Source organism: Nannobrachium achirus (assembly GCF_963921795.1).
Source record: "Nannobrachium achirus genome assembly, chromosome: 3".
In the NCBI taxonomy this organism is placed as follows: domain Eukaryota; kingdom Metazoa; phylum Chordata; class Actinopteri; order Myctophiformes; family Myctophidae; genus Nannobrachium; species Nannobrachium achirus.
Window position 1 is genome coordinate 36,456,020 of NC_137812.1, and position 13,532 is coordinate 36,469,551.

Below are 13,532 nucleotides of genomic sequence, written 5' to 3' on the forward strand. Positions count from 1 at the left end.
ACTAAACTGGCCGGTTAGTCAGCTCTCTGCTGAGCATAACATCATGTCAACGTCTAGGGATGTTGCGTTATCTCTTTGAGGATGTGTTGTTTAGAAACCACAGTTTCCTTCCTTACTAGTCACCTGTCAGCAGTTATTCAAATATCACCAGCAGACTGACTTTTTTCAATGGATGTGTTATACAGGTGCATATTATGCAACTTAATATGTCAGTGCACTCAAAACCAAACACAAAAAGGGGGCATTTATATGTAACCAATCCCAAATTTATTTTGTTATTTTTATTTAAATATACAATTCTACTCATACAATCATTCGGTTGGAATAAAAAGTTCAAGATGCATACATAGGAAAACCAAACAGCACCAAGCATGTGGTATATTGTCCTCAATCTTTTTTTTCCTCATATACTGTGATGTAAAACGGAAGGACGTGTTTCCCTCACTTGCCACAATGTTTCAAGAGCAAGCTTATTTAAATACATGTCAAACAACAAATACATTCATTGTTGCAAGAAAATCCTATTTTTGACAGAATTCCCTCACAATGAAATGATGCGGAGAAGAATCTGTGTAGAAACCGTAAACTTAACAAGTTACATTCAAGCAATGTGACCGTCTTTTGCCTTTCTACAATTTGTGTTCAAGTTTTGACAATATTGAAGCCTTTCATTAATCTTTCTTTGAAAGGATTTTGGCAGTAGTGAGAGTTGAAGACACTGGGTTTCACTTTGACAGTCACAAATTGGTTATTTGGTTATATAACACTACACAAAGTATAACAAGTGACCTTTAAGAGTCAATGTTTTATACTCAAAATGAAATGAACACTCAGAATGTTGCTGTGTAGGGTCAAATGGGAGATAGAATCCTTTCAAATCAGATGATTAGCCTGGTGTGAGAAACTAATAAAATGTTTCACGGCAGTGCAAGCACTTGCCTGTTTTAGCCAACAACTGAAAAGGCAAGGCTTGGGACAGTGTCCCAGATCAGGAATAAATGTCCCAGATCTCTGAAACCGGTCCTAGTCATTTCAAAGAATCCCAAATACTCTTAGACCTCAAGTCTTTCAGTAGATGGTGGAATAGAAGCGCATGTTCTTTGGCTGCAGGCCTCAGAGAGAGACCATGCAAGAGGCTTTAGTGGGTACTTTGGGTGGGTAAACGAAAAACACCCACCCTCCTTTCTGCCTAACAATAAACAAAGCCAACGTGAGTAAAAGCTGAACCACCCCCAGTCAGGTTACCACGGTAACCATACAACCACACGGTCTCTAGGAGACACTGGTATGCCAGTCTCTCCAGCTTCCTCTTCCCAGAATGCCTCTCCGCTCTACACGTTAGTCCCTTCAAAGAAAACGGGAGGATCCTACACCCGTTGGTTCTCACAAGCCCTTCTTTTCTACCATCATACCCTCTTTTCCCTTGATCACACATTACTTCCACTTGCCTTCCCTTCTGGCAAGAGGACATAAAGACCAACGTCCAGTGTGATGCTACTCTCACCTTCCCCCCTCCTCGTCATTCCTCCTCTTTCCTGATAGGAGAACAAGAAGAAGTTGGGGTATAAATCTCAGCCAAAGTGCTTTGTCTTCTCTTTAGAACCCCCACAATCCCTCCAGGCCCCTCACCTTCCGACTACCAGGAGGTGAAGAAGGGACGCTTGCAGTGGAAGGTTTGTGTGAAGGCGTTGCCCAGGGTGACCACGCGTCCCTGGCCTCCGGAGCGGCTGCGCTCCACCACCACCCGGGGCATCTGCACCAGCTGGATGGGGCTCTTCCCGTCCTTCAGCGCCTGACTCAGGTTCAACACCTGAAGGGCGAGAGCGTGGTGGAAAGAGTAAGGAGTAGGACCCAAAAGAAGACACCACGTTGTGGTGTGAAAGAAGAGGAGGGAGAAGTTGGCATAGTGGGAAGGAGGAAGGGATAGGAAGAATGATTGACATGAAAGTGGAGCGGTTGAGGGGGCACAGAGACATGGACATGCAGGAAAGAAAGAGAGCAAGACAAGATGAATATGAGGGAAAGGAAGACATGAAAATGGGTCAGAAAAGATTGACTTGAAAACTGTATGGTTCACAACAAAAGCTTGTGCTCACCTGCCCCCTCATAACTGACATCTGTCTCTCAAACATGGTTTTGTCAAAGCCTTTATCCGTCTGAAGATAGGAAAATAAAGCAGGTTACTTACAGTTGTTCATTTCTAGCTGGAAGAAAGTTACATTTACTTATGTTATTTTCATTCTTTATTTTAATTTTTTTTACATTCCCTCTTCATGTGAAAGGTTAAGATGGGATCAGGTTCACACTAAAGTGAGGTAGATAGCTTTTGCTTGATAGATGGCAGAGCATCACTGTGACATTCTTTGTAGACGTCACACGTTTATGGAAGTCAGAGCGTAAATAAGAAAAGGAACTAGAAACTTAAGTGAACTTAAAAAGGTTATACAAAACGTGTGGCTGTTTATAAAATATCTTTATAAATAATAGATATTGTATACACAAACCGAAAGCAAGGAGATTGCAGAGACTGTGCTCTGACAAAACTAAACAAACCAACTCTCTTGGAGATTATATTCATACAATACAAGATTACTTGAATGTGTTTCATCTGAGTGGTAGTTACCTTAAACATTTCATAGAGATCCTCACAGAGGTCCTGGACAAAGTTCATGTCTGAGAGATGGGACAGCACCAGGTCTCTGGTCTCCTGGGAGAAGGCCACTTTGGCCTGGGGCAGCCACGCCCAGTGGAAAGGGTCTAACAGAGAGAGCACAACAGTAGGGATTCATATTCACATTACACATTCCAACAGGGGGGAGAGGATGATGCATGGTCAATACAGAGATACAAAACCAACTTACAGGCTCTCCATTCATCCGGGTGTTTAAAGGGGAATGCAAGGCCGTTATCTATGGCTGCTATTTTGATGCAGGAGTCTGGACTGTTTTCTGGCCACTCTGTGTCCTACACCAGGATTGGAGAGAGCATTAATCCTCATGTGTATGTTTCAGCAACAAAGTGTTCGGCGACGGATCACTGCACGAAAACAACTTATTTGAATTTAGCTTCTTCAACAGTGTCACTCAAGTATAAATCAGTGTGTAATCGCCAAAAACTGACTCACTTAATCCAGCAGGTAGCTGACAACCTTTGGTAGTTTATTAGTGTGTGCGTGTGTGCGCGCGCGTGAGAGAGAAACCGTATATAGATATGAGACTGTACAGTATATCTATCCAATGTATGACTCAAGCAGAGCACATGAGGTTAGTGACATGCTGTACAGCTGTAGCCAGCGTGTCCCCATCTCCCCTTTGCCCTACATGCTGTTAACTACTACTGAAAACAATGACGTGTTTGTCTGTGCAAAGTCAAACCAGGTCTCACCTTCTGTCCCTCTCCTGGCTTCTCATACTTGATCAACCAGTTGTCATTCCCTCGGTCTGAGGAAGGAGAATTATTTGTATTTTTAAGAAATAATAGACATAAATAGAGATAATCGCTAGTGGGAGGAGCACCGAACTGAGCACCTAAAAGGTTTCAGAATAGAAGCTATTGGTCATCAGCCCTGCCCTTGTGCTAAACGAATAAAAACATTTCCTGACTTCTTCCTGACACACCCATCATGACATTTCTCATGAAGAAAGCTCTGATGACTTCCCTTTTCAATTGAGCTCTGACAACAATACCAGTAAATGACTAACTGTTACCAAACACACTTGATGTAAATTACATTTACTTGATCGTTAAGAATACTGTTAAGAATCGTTAAGAATCAGCATGTGAGGGTGATAAAGAGGTGGATCTAGGACTATTATGCAATGGTCTATCTAAACTCAGTACACAGTAATCTAAAGTGTAAACATAGAACACACACACACACCTGTGTTTCTGATAACGTAGTCCAACACCACCAGCCTCTCAAACTGTGACTGCAGCTGTTTCCTGATGTTCTCTGGCAGTGGATCCGCCTCAAAGCGCCTCAACCAATAGTCTGCTTCATGGTAACCCTCCACAAACAGCTGAAATGAACCAACCTGGACATAGACAGAAGAGAAGGAACCTGTCACATCTACAGTAGAACACACATCATTTAAACCTGGCATGTCTAGAACACATTTAAAACTAAAAATAAAGATTTTATATGACCCAGCGTTGCATCCAATCAAGGAAAAACTAATACACCGTCTTCAGGGGAAAAAACTAAACAGAAAACATACATTTCTTTGTACAAGGCAAACAAATGACAAATGTGTGTTGGTGTTGGCTCTCAGGTATTCACCTAATCCCATTCATTTAAACCTCTCTTATCTAGAACACACATGATCTAAACCTATCCAATCTTGAACACACAGTAATCTAAACCCATAATATCTTGTACATACATTATCTAAACCGGTCACATCTTGTACATACATTATCTAAACCGGTCACATCTTGTACATATATTATCTAAACCGGTCACATCTTGTATAATCAAGTATTTGTTCACTCACTGTAGTATAACTGATGTGCTAGATGTAGTGATAAGCAAACGGTGTGATGATCAACAACATGAGAGTTAAAATAGTACGTCTGCTGCCTTCCTTAAAGTTGTACTATGTAACTTTTTTTATAAAACAAATCTTAAAATTCTCCTAACTATTAAATCACAAAAGTTTTAGAAGATCCGCGCCGTGAATTTCAGCCTGTAAAGCCTTCTCTGTATGTAAACTGAGATCCTTGCCGTGGACCGGATCTCGCGCCAAAATTGCGTCATCACACTACCGGCCAATCACAGCGAGGGTTATACAACTGCCGGCCAATCACAGCGCATCTTGAAGTGGGGTCGCTATGGCAGCCATATTTGTTGTCGCCCGTTTGTACCATCCCTTCTCTAGGTAATTTCGCCTACCAGGCAGGGTGAAGGAGTCCGTATCTCTGGAATTACTGAACGCACAGGAACAAGGGACCCCTTAAAAGATAGATCTCAGCGAGGTGGAGGCAGACGCGGGGGTCTGAAGGTACGAAAAACGTCCGAAAGACGCGGACGCGACCGCGGTTTGCTATAGGGCTAATGACCACTAGTTGGGCATCTTACACAGTATGGCTTTAAATAACTTCCTGTATAGGTCTTTTCAGTTACAAAGACAATAATAAATCATTAAAGTGAATGAAATAAGTTAAAATGCCTTGCATATTATAAATAAAATGTATAAAACAATAAATACATATTTCAACGGTGCTGATTTGATCAGCCTTAGCTTTACTTGGCCTAAGCTCTGCAGACAAGGCATGCAGCTACTGTACATAATGACAGAAATGACTGATGTTACCTTGGGTGGCAAGCCCACTCTGTGGAAGCGTCGTCCCACCTTAGGGACCTTCTCTAAGGCATACTTCTTTCCCCTGGACTTGGCTCTATCGATAGCACTGTAGTGGAACGTCTCACTGGATAGATAGACCACCTGACAGTAAAAACAGAAACTTGACTCAAAATAGATTCACATTCAGGTTGTGCTAACCACTTGAGCCATATATACTTTGTTGACAGAGGTCCCCCTATCCTTACCCTTCCCTCTATACCAAATCTCTCCCCCAAATAGCCAATTTACAACACTAGGACACTGGGGTTTAAGTGGATAAACCCCATTACTAATTTACTATACGAGTAGTGAAAATAGCTGATGAACAAGCTGTAAATTATAAATCACCAATTTTGGAAATCTTTTGTAATGACCTGCCGGCTGGGTATGACCGGTTGACAGCGGTTAACATGACATACATTTGATTACATTCAATAGAATTGCCATCTAAGTCTTTGTTATAATTGGAGGTTATGGATTTAGACGATGCCCACGCTCCAGTGGACATAGAGCCTCACCTTGGTTTTGGGCACCACTCCTAGGCCAAGTTTGGTGTCGACCAGCGAGGCAGCAGCCTCTGAGAGGTAGCCCTGGTTGGGCAACAGGCAGCCTCGACCAAAACAACAGGGACAGCACAACTACAGAGGAGGGAACGAAGGAAGGATGGGGAGGTCCATGGGGGGGGAAGAAGGAGCAGAGGAAAACAAATTAAGGTTAAGGAAGGAAAGGGAAGACATTGCCCTGTCTTGCACAGCTATTAATGTTAAGTGCTTTGCTTTTGGATGTTTAACACTTCTTAGAGACATGTCTGTTTATAGTGTTTCTGTTGCTGGACACACAAAACATGCAATACAAACCTTATGGAAGTATTTGGTCCATTTGGGGTTCAGGTGACCGTAAGGCTCTTCTGACTTTGGTTTGAAAACACCTATGATTTTCTACAGATAGAGAGGCAAAAGCAAACATAAAGAAACCAAACACATAAATGACCCATTCTAGATCCAATGTATAAACTGTATTAACAAGACCAATGGATATGTTCACAAAGCCTAGAGGATTATACTGATGGAAAGAATGGGTGAATAAGATCACATATAGCATAAGAGAAAGAGCATAAAGAGGGCTTAATAGAGACAGATGAGATTGAGAACAAAGCACAGAAAGAAAAAGAGCCTACAACTACAAATGATCCAAAGGCAAGAGAATAAGAGTCAGAGAGACACTATTAACAAGCCATACATGGATCAATGCCCTCTCCTAGCAAGTGCACATTACTCCTGATTTTATATTTAATTTGCGTGCCGGTGTTGCTCACTGAAAATAGCCAATCTACAAGTTCACAACGCATCACAGTGCAGAGCATTTTAAGCTTATAGATGGGATATTTTCGGTGCATGACACAGTGTGCAAACAAGTAAAATCTGTTAGTGTTAATGTGATCACACTAAGATATCCGTTATCAATGGAAGCATCACTGGCTACATTATTCAACAGCAAACCCCTGGCTGGGGTGCCATAGCAACAGGAAAGGCCTACATTTGAACCGTTGTTTGCCTCACATCCTCATCCAGGTCCTTCCTGCACTCAGCTACATTCCAACCCTCTCTCCCTCCTCTCTCCCCCCTGTTAATTTCCTTTATTTTATTCCTCTTTCTCTTCACACATTCAAGCTCTCTGACTCTCTTCCAGAACCTGATGAGATCACATTAGTGACTGGTGGCAGCCTGAATGTGTGTGGGGCCTGTGGGCTTTGTGACTGAGGCCGCCTTTCACAAAACCAAATTCATAGTAGTGCTCTTGAGCAAGGCACTGAACCCCCACGTCATTCAGAGAAGTGGATCTTTGGTCAACAACACCCTCCCTGAACAGCTTGCATGTGGGGAAGTTGAATATGTGTTAGATTGCTCTCCTTTTGCATCTACTCCACAAATGAAAATGCATTCTTGGCTAATCGCTACCTAGGGCCTCCCTATTATCCACTCTCTCTCTCTCCATGTGTGTCGTGGCCTTCATATGGATGTCTGACTGTTAAGATCAATGATTTAAATCAATGTACCGTAACCAAATAGACATGTGAAGCCTGATTGTGTGTTGCATTGTGGTTGTGTCACTGTGAGCTTGTAGATCTGCCATTTTCATTGTAAGCTTATAGATATCTGCATTAAACTAACACCGAGGATATGAATGTCAGTCTGCCACATCTCCCATAGCGTTAGCCTAGCATGTAGCTTAGCTTAGTAAAGTTTGATGTGATGTTAGATAGCAGGGACAGGCTATCCTCCTATATAATTCTACAAATGTCACGCTCTCCCTTCCCAGTGTTCCTCCAAACTCTTCACTTTGGGTGCTCATAACTTCAAACGGGTACGGACTAGTTGCATAGATTGTATAGGCTAAAGACTCACAATTGAATTGACTCAACCAATCCTGTAACTCTGACTGCAATCCTGTGATATTGTCTCTAACAAGGGTTTGTATATGGTTCCGGCCCCTAGGCCACACCGTAACAAAACAACACAAAAGGGATCCGACTAACCAGGCTCCCATCCACTCCCCTCCTCCTCCTCCTCATCCTACCCTCTCCTTACCCCTTTGGGATCTTTGACGAAGTAGCTCCCGCTGGAACCCTGGGAAATCCTGGCGGGAAACACTCCACTCTCAATAGCTTGTTCTGCCCTTTGGATGATATCAGCAAACTCTGGGTCCTCTGGGAAATGATTGAAGTCTCCACTGTTCGCACCTGGGAGGGGAGGGAGGAAATACAGGAGAGTTGTATGAGTGTGTAGTGTGTGTGTGTGTGTGTGTGTGTGTGTACGTACACACAGCTGACACATATCCCACCTCCTCCTCACAGCTTTGATGAAAGGCAACCAAACACACATGCAGCGTATGGTCTAATCATATGACATGACACGTCTTCTCCCCTCTCCTCCCCACACATGCAGAACAGTCAGCTGACGATGAGAACCCATATGTTCACCATCAGTCACGCTGAGTCACAGGAGAGATGATGGGATGCAACACAGCGGGAAAGGAATGGCAGGAATGGAGGGAGCGACTGTGTAGGGCTGGGTGATAGGACTTCAAATCAATATCACCATTACTTAAAACTTTTGCTTTGATTTCGATTCATGAACAATATTTATTTTAATAAACTAGTGAAAATAGCAGATCTACAAGCTCATCACTGTCATTGTACAACAAAGTACTGTATAATACAAGGCTTAAGTGGTTAATCAGACCAATCGTTTTAGCTGATTACATTTTTTTCATGTCAATTGGTTAATATAGTATTTTTTTATGTTGGTTTTTTTTATCACAAAAAACCCTGCTTCTAAATTAACACATTTGTTGCAATCTAAAAAATCTCTTTGAAGGTCCAAGATGCCAAGTCTCCATAGACTTCCATGTAATTCATAGTGCACGGATCATGCACGCCCATGTCTAGATCATGCACCACGTGTGTGCACGCTGTTCACAGCTTTCAAACAAAAAGAATCCACTTGGAAATCCGTTCAGGCATTCATGATATAGCATCCATTATGTTTTCTTCAAATGTAAACAAACATGGCTGCCATGTTTGAAAGATGGGGTTGGTATGGGGGTTAAACATGCAATTTCGCGATCGCCATCATGCCTATTACATTTCTGGAGGTCTAAAAAACATTTTTGATTTTTTTTTTTTTTTTTTTTTTTAACTGCCCAAACTCTGGAAACTCTGGGTTGGCACAGGTATGGTACGTATACAAACTCGGGGGGTTAAACATGCAATTTCGCAATCGCCATCATGCCTATAGTATTACATTTCTGGAGGTCCAAAAAAGATTTTTTTTTGTAAGCGCTCCATGATCACGTGACTTTCAGGGCAGTTTTGCAAGCTCATATTGGATCTGTGTTTCACAACACAGATCAACAAGTAAAGAGGACACCACTTATCTACAGAGAGATGAGAGGAAAGCAAAGGGAAGCATTTCAGTTGAATAAAAGAAGAAAGAAGTCAAAGCAGGAAGAAGAGGAATAGGGTGGAAGAAATTTGACCCACGCTGCTCCAGGTCACAGGAGAGCACGTATAGTTACACGATCAGGATTTTCCCGGCCAAGGTGCCCTGCTAAGTGTTTTCTTTTTCAGCCGTTATGTAACAGGCACCTTTATCTTCAATCTTTATCTCGGATGAAGTGTTCCATTACCTGCACTGTAGGCAACACACAGCACATCACTGAGTCTGAATGAGTTTGTGTTGGTTGTTCAATACCCCACACAACGCAAAAAATCACACCCGTGTGAAGTGGAGCTGTGTGTGTGTGTGTGTGTGTGTGTGTGTGTGTGTGTGTGTGTGTGTGTGTGTGTGTGTGTGTGTGTGTGTGTGTGTGTGTGGATCATGTGTACCGATTTTTGTGACATTTGAAGAAAATATGTAGGAAAAGGAGCAAAAAGTGTGTTTTGGAGAAAATTCAAGATGGCGGAAAATCTATCCTGGCGCAAATGGGCGTGGCCTATATGGGGAGATGCGTCTTGACCCAAGGAATCCAGGGAAAAAAGAATTTTAATTTTCCGATCTACGGTTCAAGAGTTACGGGGCAAAACGTAAAGTGGGCCGTTATAGCGCCACCATGAGGCCGAGTGATGTAATTATTTTTCGATTCATTCTTAAAATCATTATGAATCTCCTCTCCGAGGTTTGAAACTGTAGCTCCTATGGTTTACGAGAGAAAAATACTTGAAAGTGATTTCTTGCATTGTCCCATTATAAGTCAATGGGGACAATTAAGCGTTGTTTTTTGCCGATTACGTCGGCATGGTAAGGCGGATCGGAACGAAAGGTAATAGAACACCATTCCCGGCCGAGCCGCACATTTTGATGTATATATTGCGCGAGTGGCGTAAATGGTGCGGCACTAGTTACGCGCCGAAGTCAGGCTACATACACACACACAGACAGACAGACACACAGACAGACCCACACAGCCACGTATAGGGAGCTGCACACAGCTCCAAAAAGCACCACCACCCATTAAAAGCCAGGCCAATTAACCACTCTTCTTTTTAACTGAGTTGTGGTGTACTGACTCCAGGCTTTCACCAGCAATGACGTTTCTGGCTATGCTCCATTTTTGTTAGAGAACTGTACTTTCTAAGCAACCAGCCTTTCCCTGTGTAAGCCTTCTTACAGTCAGTCTAGTGCTTACTGCTTAGTGCTGTGTGCAGCCCTCCTGCTGTGAGAAAGCACTACTGGGCACATTAAACGACCATGTCCTGTGTGCGGTGGATGAATATGAAATATGCAGAAGGCTGACGGCACACCAGTAAACACACTCAAATATGAACCACTTGATATTAAAAAGTGTGAGCACAGGAGGCAGAGACATACTGTATACACTCAGTAAGGAAGTAAAATAGACTGTCTCTGTCGGCCACACTGACTGTACAATGACACTTTTGTTGACTTTTATCATCAACCAAACTATAAATCATGTGTCAACTTATTACCCAGGGAAGGTGGTGCAATTCCATTATGTTATGCTATTATCCTGCTCCTATGTCAGTGATGCTTGAGTCATTGCACCAATCAGAAAATTGTATAAAATTATATTTTATACACTTTATTTCTCATCACTTAGTATCTTAATTGTATTATAATTTATGACATATACGGTATTACCTTACTTGTAGTTACCTTGTATTAGCCTATATTTGTTGGAACATTGTAGTGCACAGTCTAGCAGATTATGCAACAACTTCTTGAACCTATTATCAATATTAATTACCTACAGTAAATAAAGACAGCGCATGCAGACTGCATTGCTCTGCATTAAAATATTACTTTTTTAACACAATGTAGAAAGTTAGAAACATTTTAGAAAACAGTAAACTGCAAGCAGAATACACAGGGATATTATTTGACAAGTACTGCATTGTCTTAGCATTGGATGTTTAAAAGTACTGAATAACGAGTGAATATAGGGTACTACTGCTGCATATGTTTAAGAACTGAATATAGGTTATTGCTGCACTGAGTCCATGGGTGTGCTGTGATTTAAGAACCCTGAATAGGCACAACCATGCCATGCCATGGTAGATGAGGACACCGTTTGATAATAGCCATGGGGAAATGGGACACAAACCCGTTTGATTCAAGCATTAGTCAACCTACCTGTGGCCTAGTTTAGATTATAGGCTAATGGAAAATGATAGAAAAACTGCTCTCAGAGGCCGCTTGATGCATAAAGAGAAATAAATATACACCATTTATTTTAAGGTAAGGTTACTTATGTATAGGCTACTAAATTGGTGACACTAAATATTTTTGCACACCACAAAGTCTGACTTTTAATAGCTCCAAACACACCTTGCATTTAATTGTGAACACCGGAATATCAAAGTAACATGGAGAAAACAACAAATGAATAATGTAAATTTGATATTGGCATTTAAGTTCATAAAATAAAATAAAAATAAAAAGTGCCTGCCAACCAAAACTTTTTCTCTCTTCTGCACTGTAATTGGCTCCGCCAGGAGATTATGTTTTCGCCCCTGTCCGTCCGTCCGTCCGTGTGTGTCCGTCCGTCCCATTAGTTTGTTAACAGCTCATCTCCAGCGCTGTTGGCCCGGTCGCAGCCAAACTGTGCACAAACACTCCCTGCCAGTCCCTGGATGCCAATTCAGAACCTCTGCTCCACATTTTTCACATGGCCTTGTTCTAGCGCCACCATGAGGCCGATGTTTGCAAAAAACATCTTTGGACACAATCACTACAGATTTTGTCCACAAATCATGCAAATCGGTAGGCAGTATCTATACAGTCATGTGATCAACATGGATCTGTCTGATTTTTCATATTCCATTGGCTAAAATTGGCTTCCAAAAAGCCTTGTTGTTGAAATGGGGACCGTATCTATGTTCCCCAGTTCTACGTTCCCCCTTTACCACCTAAACCTAACCTTAACCTAGCTCAACCTTAACCCTAACCCTAACCTCAGTAAAACTATGCCTAAACCTAACCCTAACATTAACCCTACTAACCTCAGTAAAACTAACGCTGGTGAATGCTAACCTGGTGCATTTTAACCTGTGGGGAACATAGAACCTGGGGAACATAGGGTGGATCCCGTTGAAATGTGCTATACAAATAATAATAAACATTTCAAAGTGTGAGTGTGTGTGTCCTGCCAACCAGGTACAGCCACATGAGCAAAATGGAGCTATTGCGTCACCTGGCCGGAACACACACACACACACACACACACACACACACACACACACACACACACACACACACACACACACACACACACACACACACACACACACACACACACACACACACACACAAAGGCGAAATGGGTTTGTAGTAAACATAATAAATAAAAATAAAAAACAGCCTGTGTGTAACCATTCGTTTTCAGCGCTGTTTGTTTACCTGGCGAGGCCAGCTCGGACGAGGAGCTGTGTCTGTTCCGTCGGCGGCGCTTCTCTCTGCCGCTGCCCCGCGCCGATGACGACGAGCTCCCGGCGAGGCACGGCAGCAGCAGCGCCTCCTCTTCCCCGGAGCCCTCCTCTTCCGTGTCCAGCTCGGTGAGGATGCTTTCGCAGGAGCCCGAGATCCTAACGGCGCCGCCGGGGTTCGAGCCGCTCGAGCCCCCGCCGAGCGAGAGTCCCAGCAGAGGACCGCCGGTCCGGTTCGTCTCGAACCGAACCGTCGTCGTCGGTCCCGAGGGGGAGGAGGAAGAGGAGCAGCCAAAGTTGGAGGACTCCGACGGAGAAGCCGCTGTTGCTCCTCCGGTGTCCGCCACCGCCGTCTCGCACGGGTCGCATTCTAACATCATTTTTGCGCTCACTTTACAATGACGAGTTGCGTCGAATTCAACTTTTCAGCCTTCCATTGTACACCGACTCTTCTTTTTTACCGGAGGGACATGGGTCCGAAACCTGCAATGTTATTTACGCCAGCTGGAACTGAACAGCCTCATAATCCGTCAAGGCTGCTTCCTACTTCGTTGGCTGCGCATGCGCCCCATTGTCTAGTGTTATACTACGTAGTACGACGGTGTTGCTTTGCAAAAAAGTACCTATGAAAAGTACCGACAAGGCAAGCTAGCAATCAACAAAAACAAATAGATTTTTGTGGAGAATTTTTTTGGTATAAAACGGCACTGACCACAATGAACACATTTTATGATACAGATAGTATC

The 13,532-nt window shown here is 42.9% G+C and overlaps 1 protein-coding gene across 1 annotated transcript; it reads right to left on the reverse strand.

Annotated features, from left to right (window-relative positions):
- Positions 1 to 260: 260 nt before the first annotated feature.
- Positions 261 to 13,321, reverse strand: pi4k2b (phosphatidylinositol 4-kinase type 2 beta). The gene is made up of 11 exons (XM_080721994.1): positions 12,761 to 13,321; positions 7,931 to 8,082; positions 6,200 to 6,280; positions 5,861 to 5,980; positions 5,313 to 5,444; positions 3,881 to 4,034; positions 3,385 to 3,440; positions 2,862 to 2,964; positions 2,624 to 2,757; positions 2,097 to 2,156; positions 261 to 1,810 (listed from the first exon to the last, which is right to left on the reverse strand). Exons 1-11 carry the CDS (start codon positions 13,164 to 13,166, stop codon positions 1,637 to 1,639), a joined length of 1,572 nt encoding a protein of 523 aa, XP_080578120.1. The 5' UTR covers positions 13,167 to 13,321; the 3' UTR covers positions 261 to 1,636.
- Positions 13,322 to 13,532: the final 211 nt, after the last annotated feature.

Excerpts from the sequence above, each read along its gene's own strand:
- pi4k2b (XM_080721994.1), bottom strand. The coding sequence starts at position 13,166 with ATGATGTTAGAATGCGACCCGTGCGAGACGGCGGTGGCGGACACCGGA. Across the intron at positions 8,083-12,760 it reads GTCCGAGCTGGCCTCGCCAG|GTGCGAACAGTGGAGACTTC; the intron begins GTAAACAAACAG and ends CTCCCCTCCCAG. Across the intron at positions 5,445-5,860 it reads GAGTGGTGCCCAAAACCAAG|GTGGTCTATCTATCCAGTGA; the intron begins GTGAGGCTCTAT and ends TTTTACTGTCAG.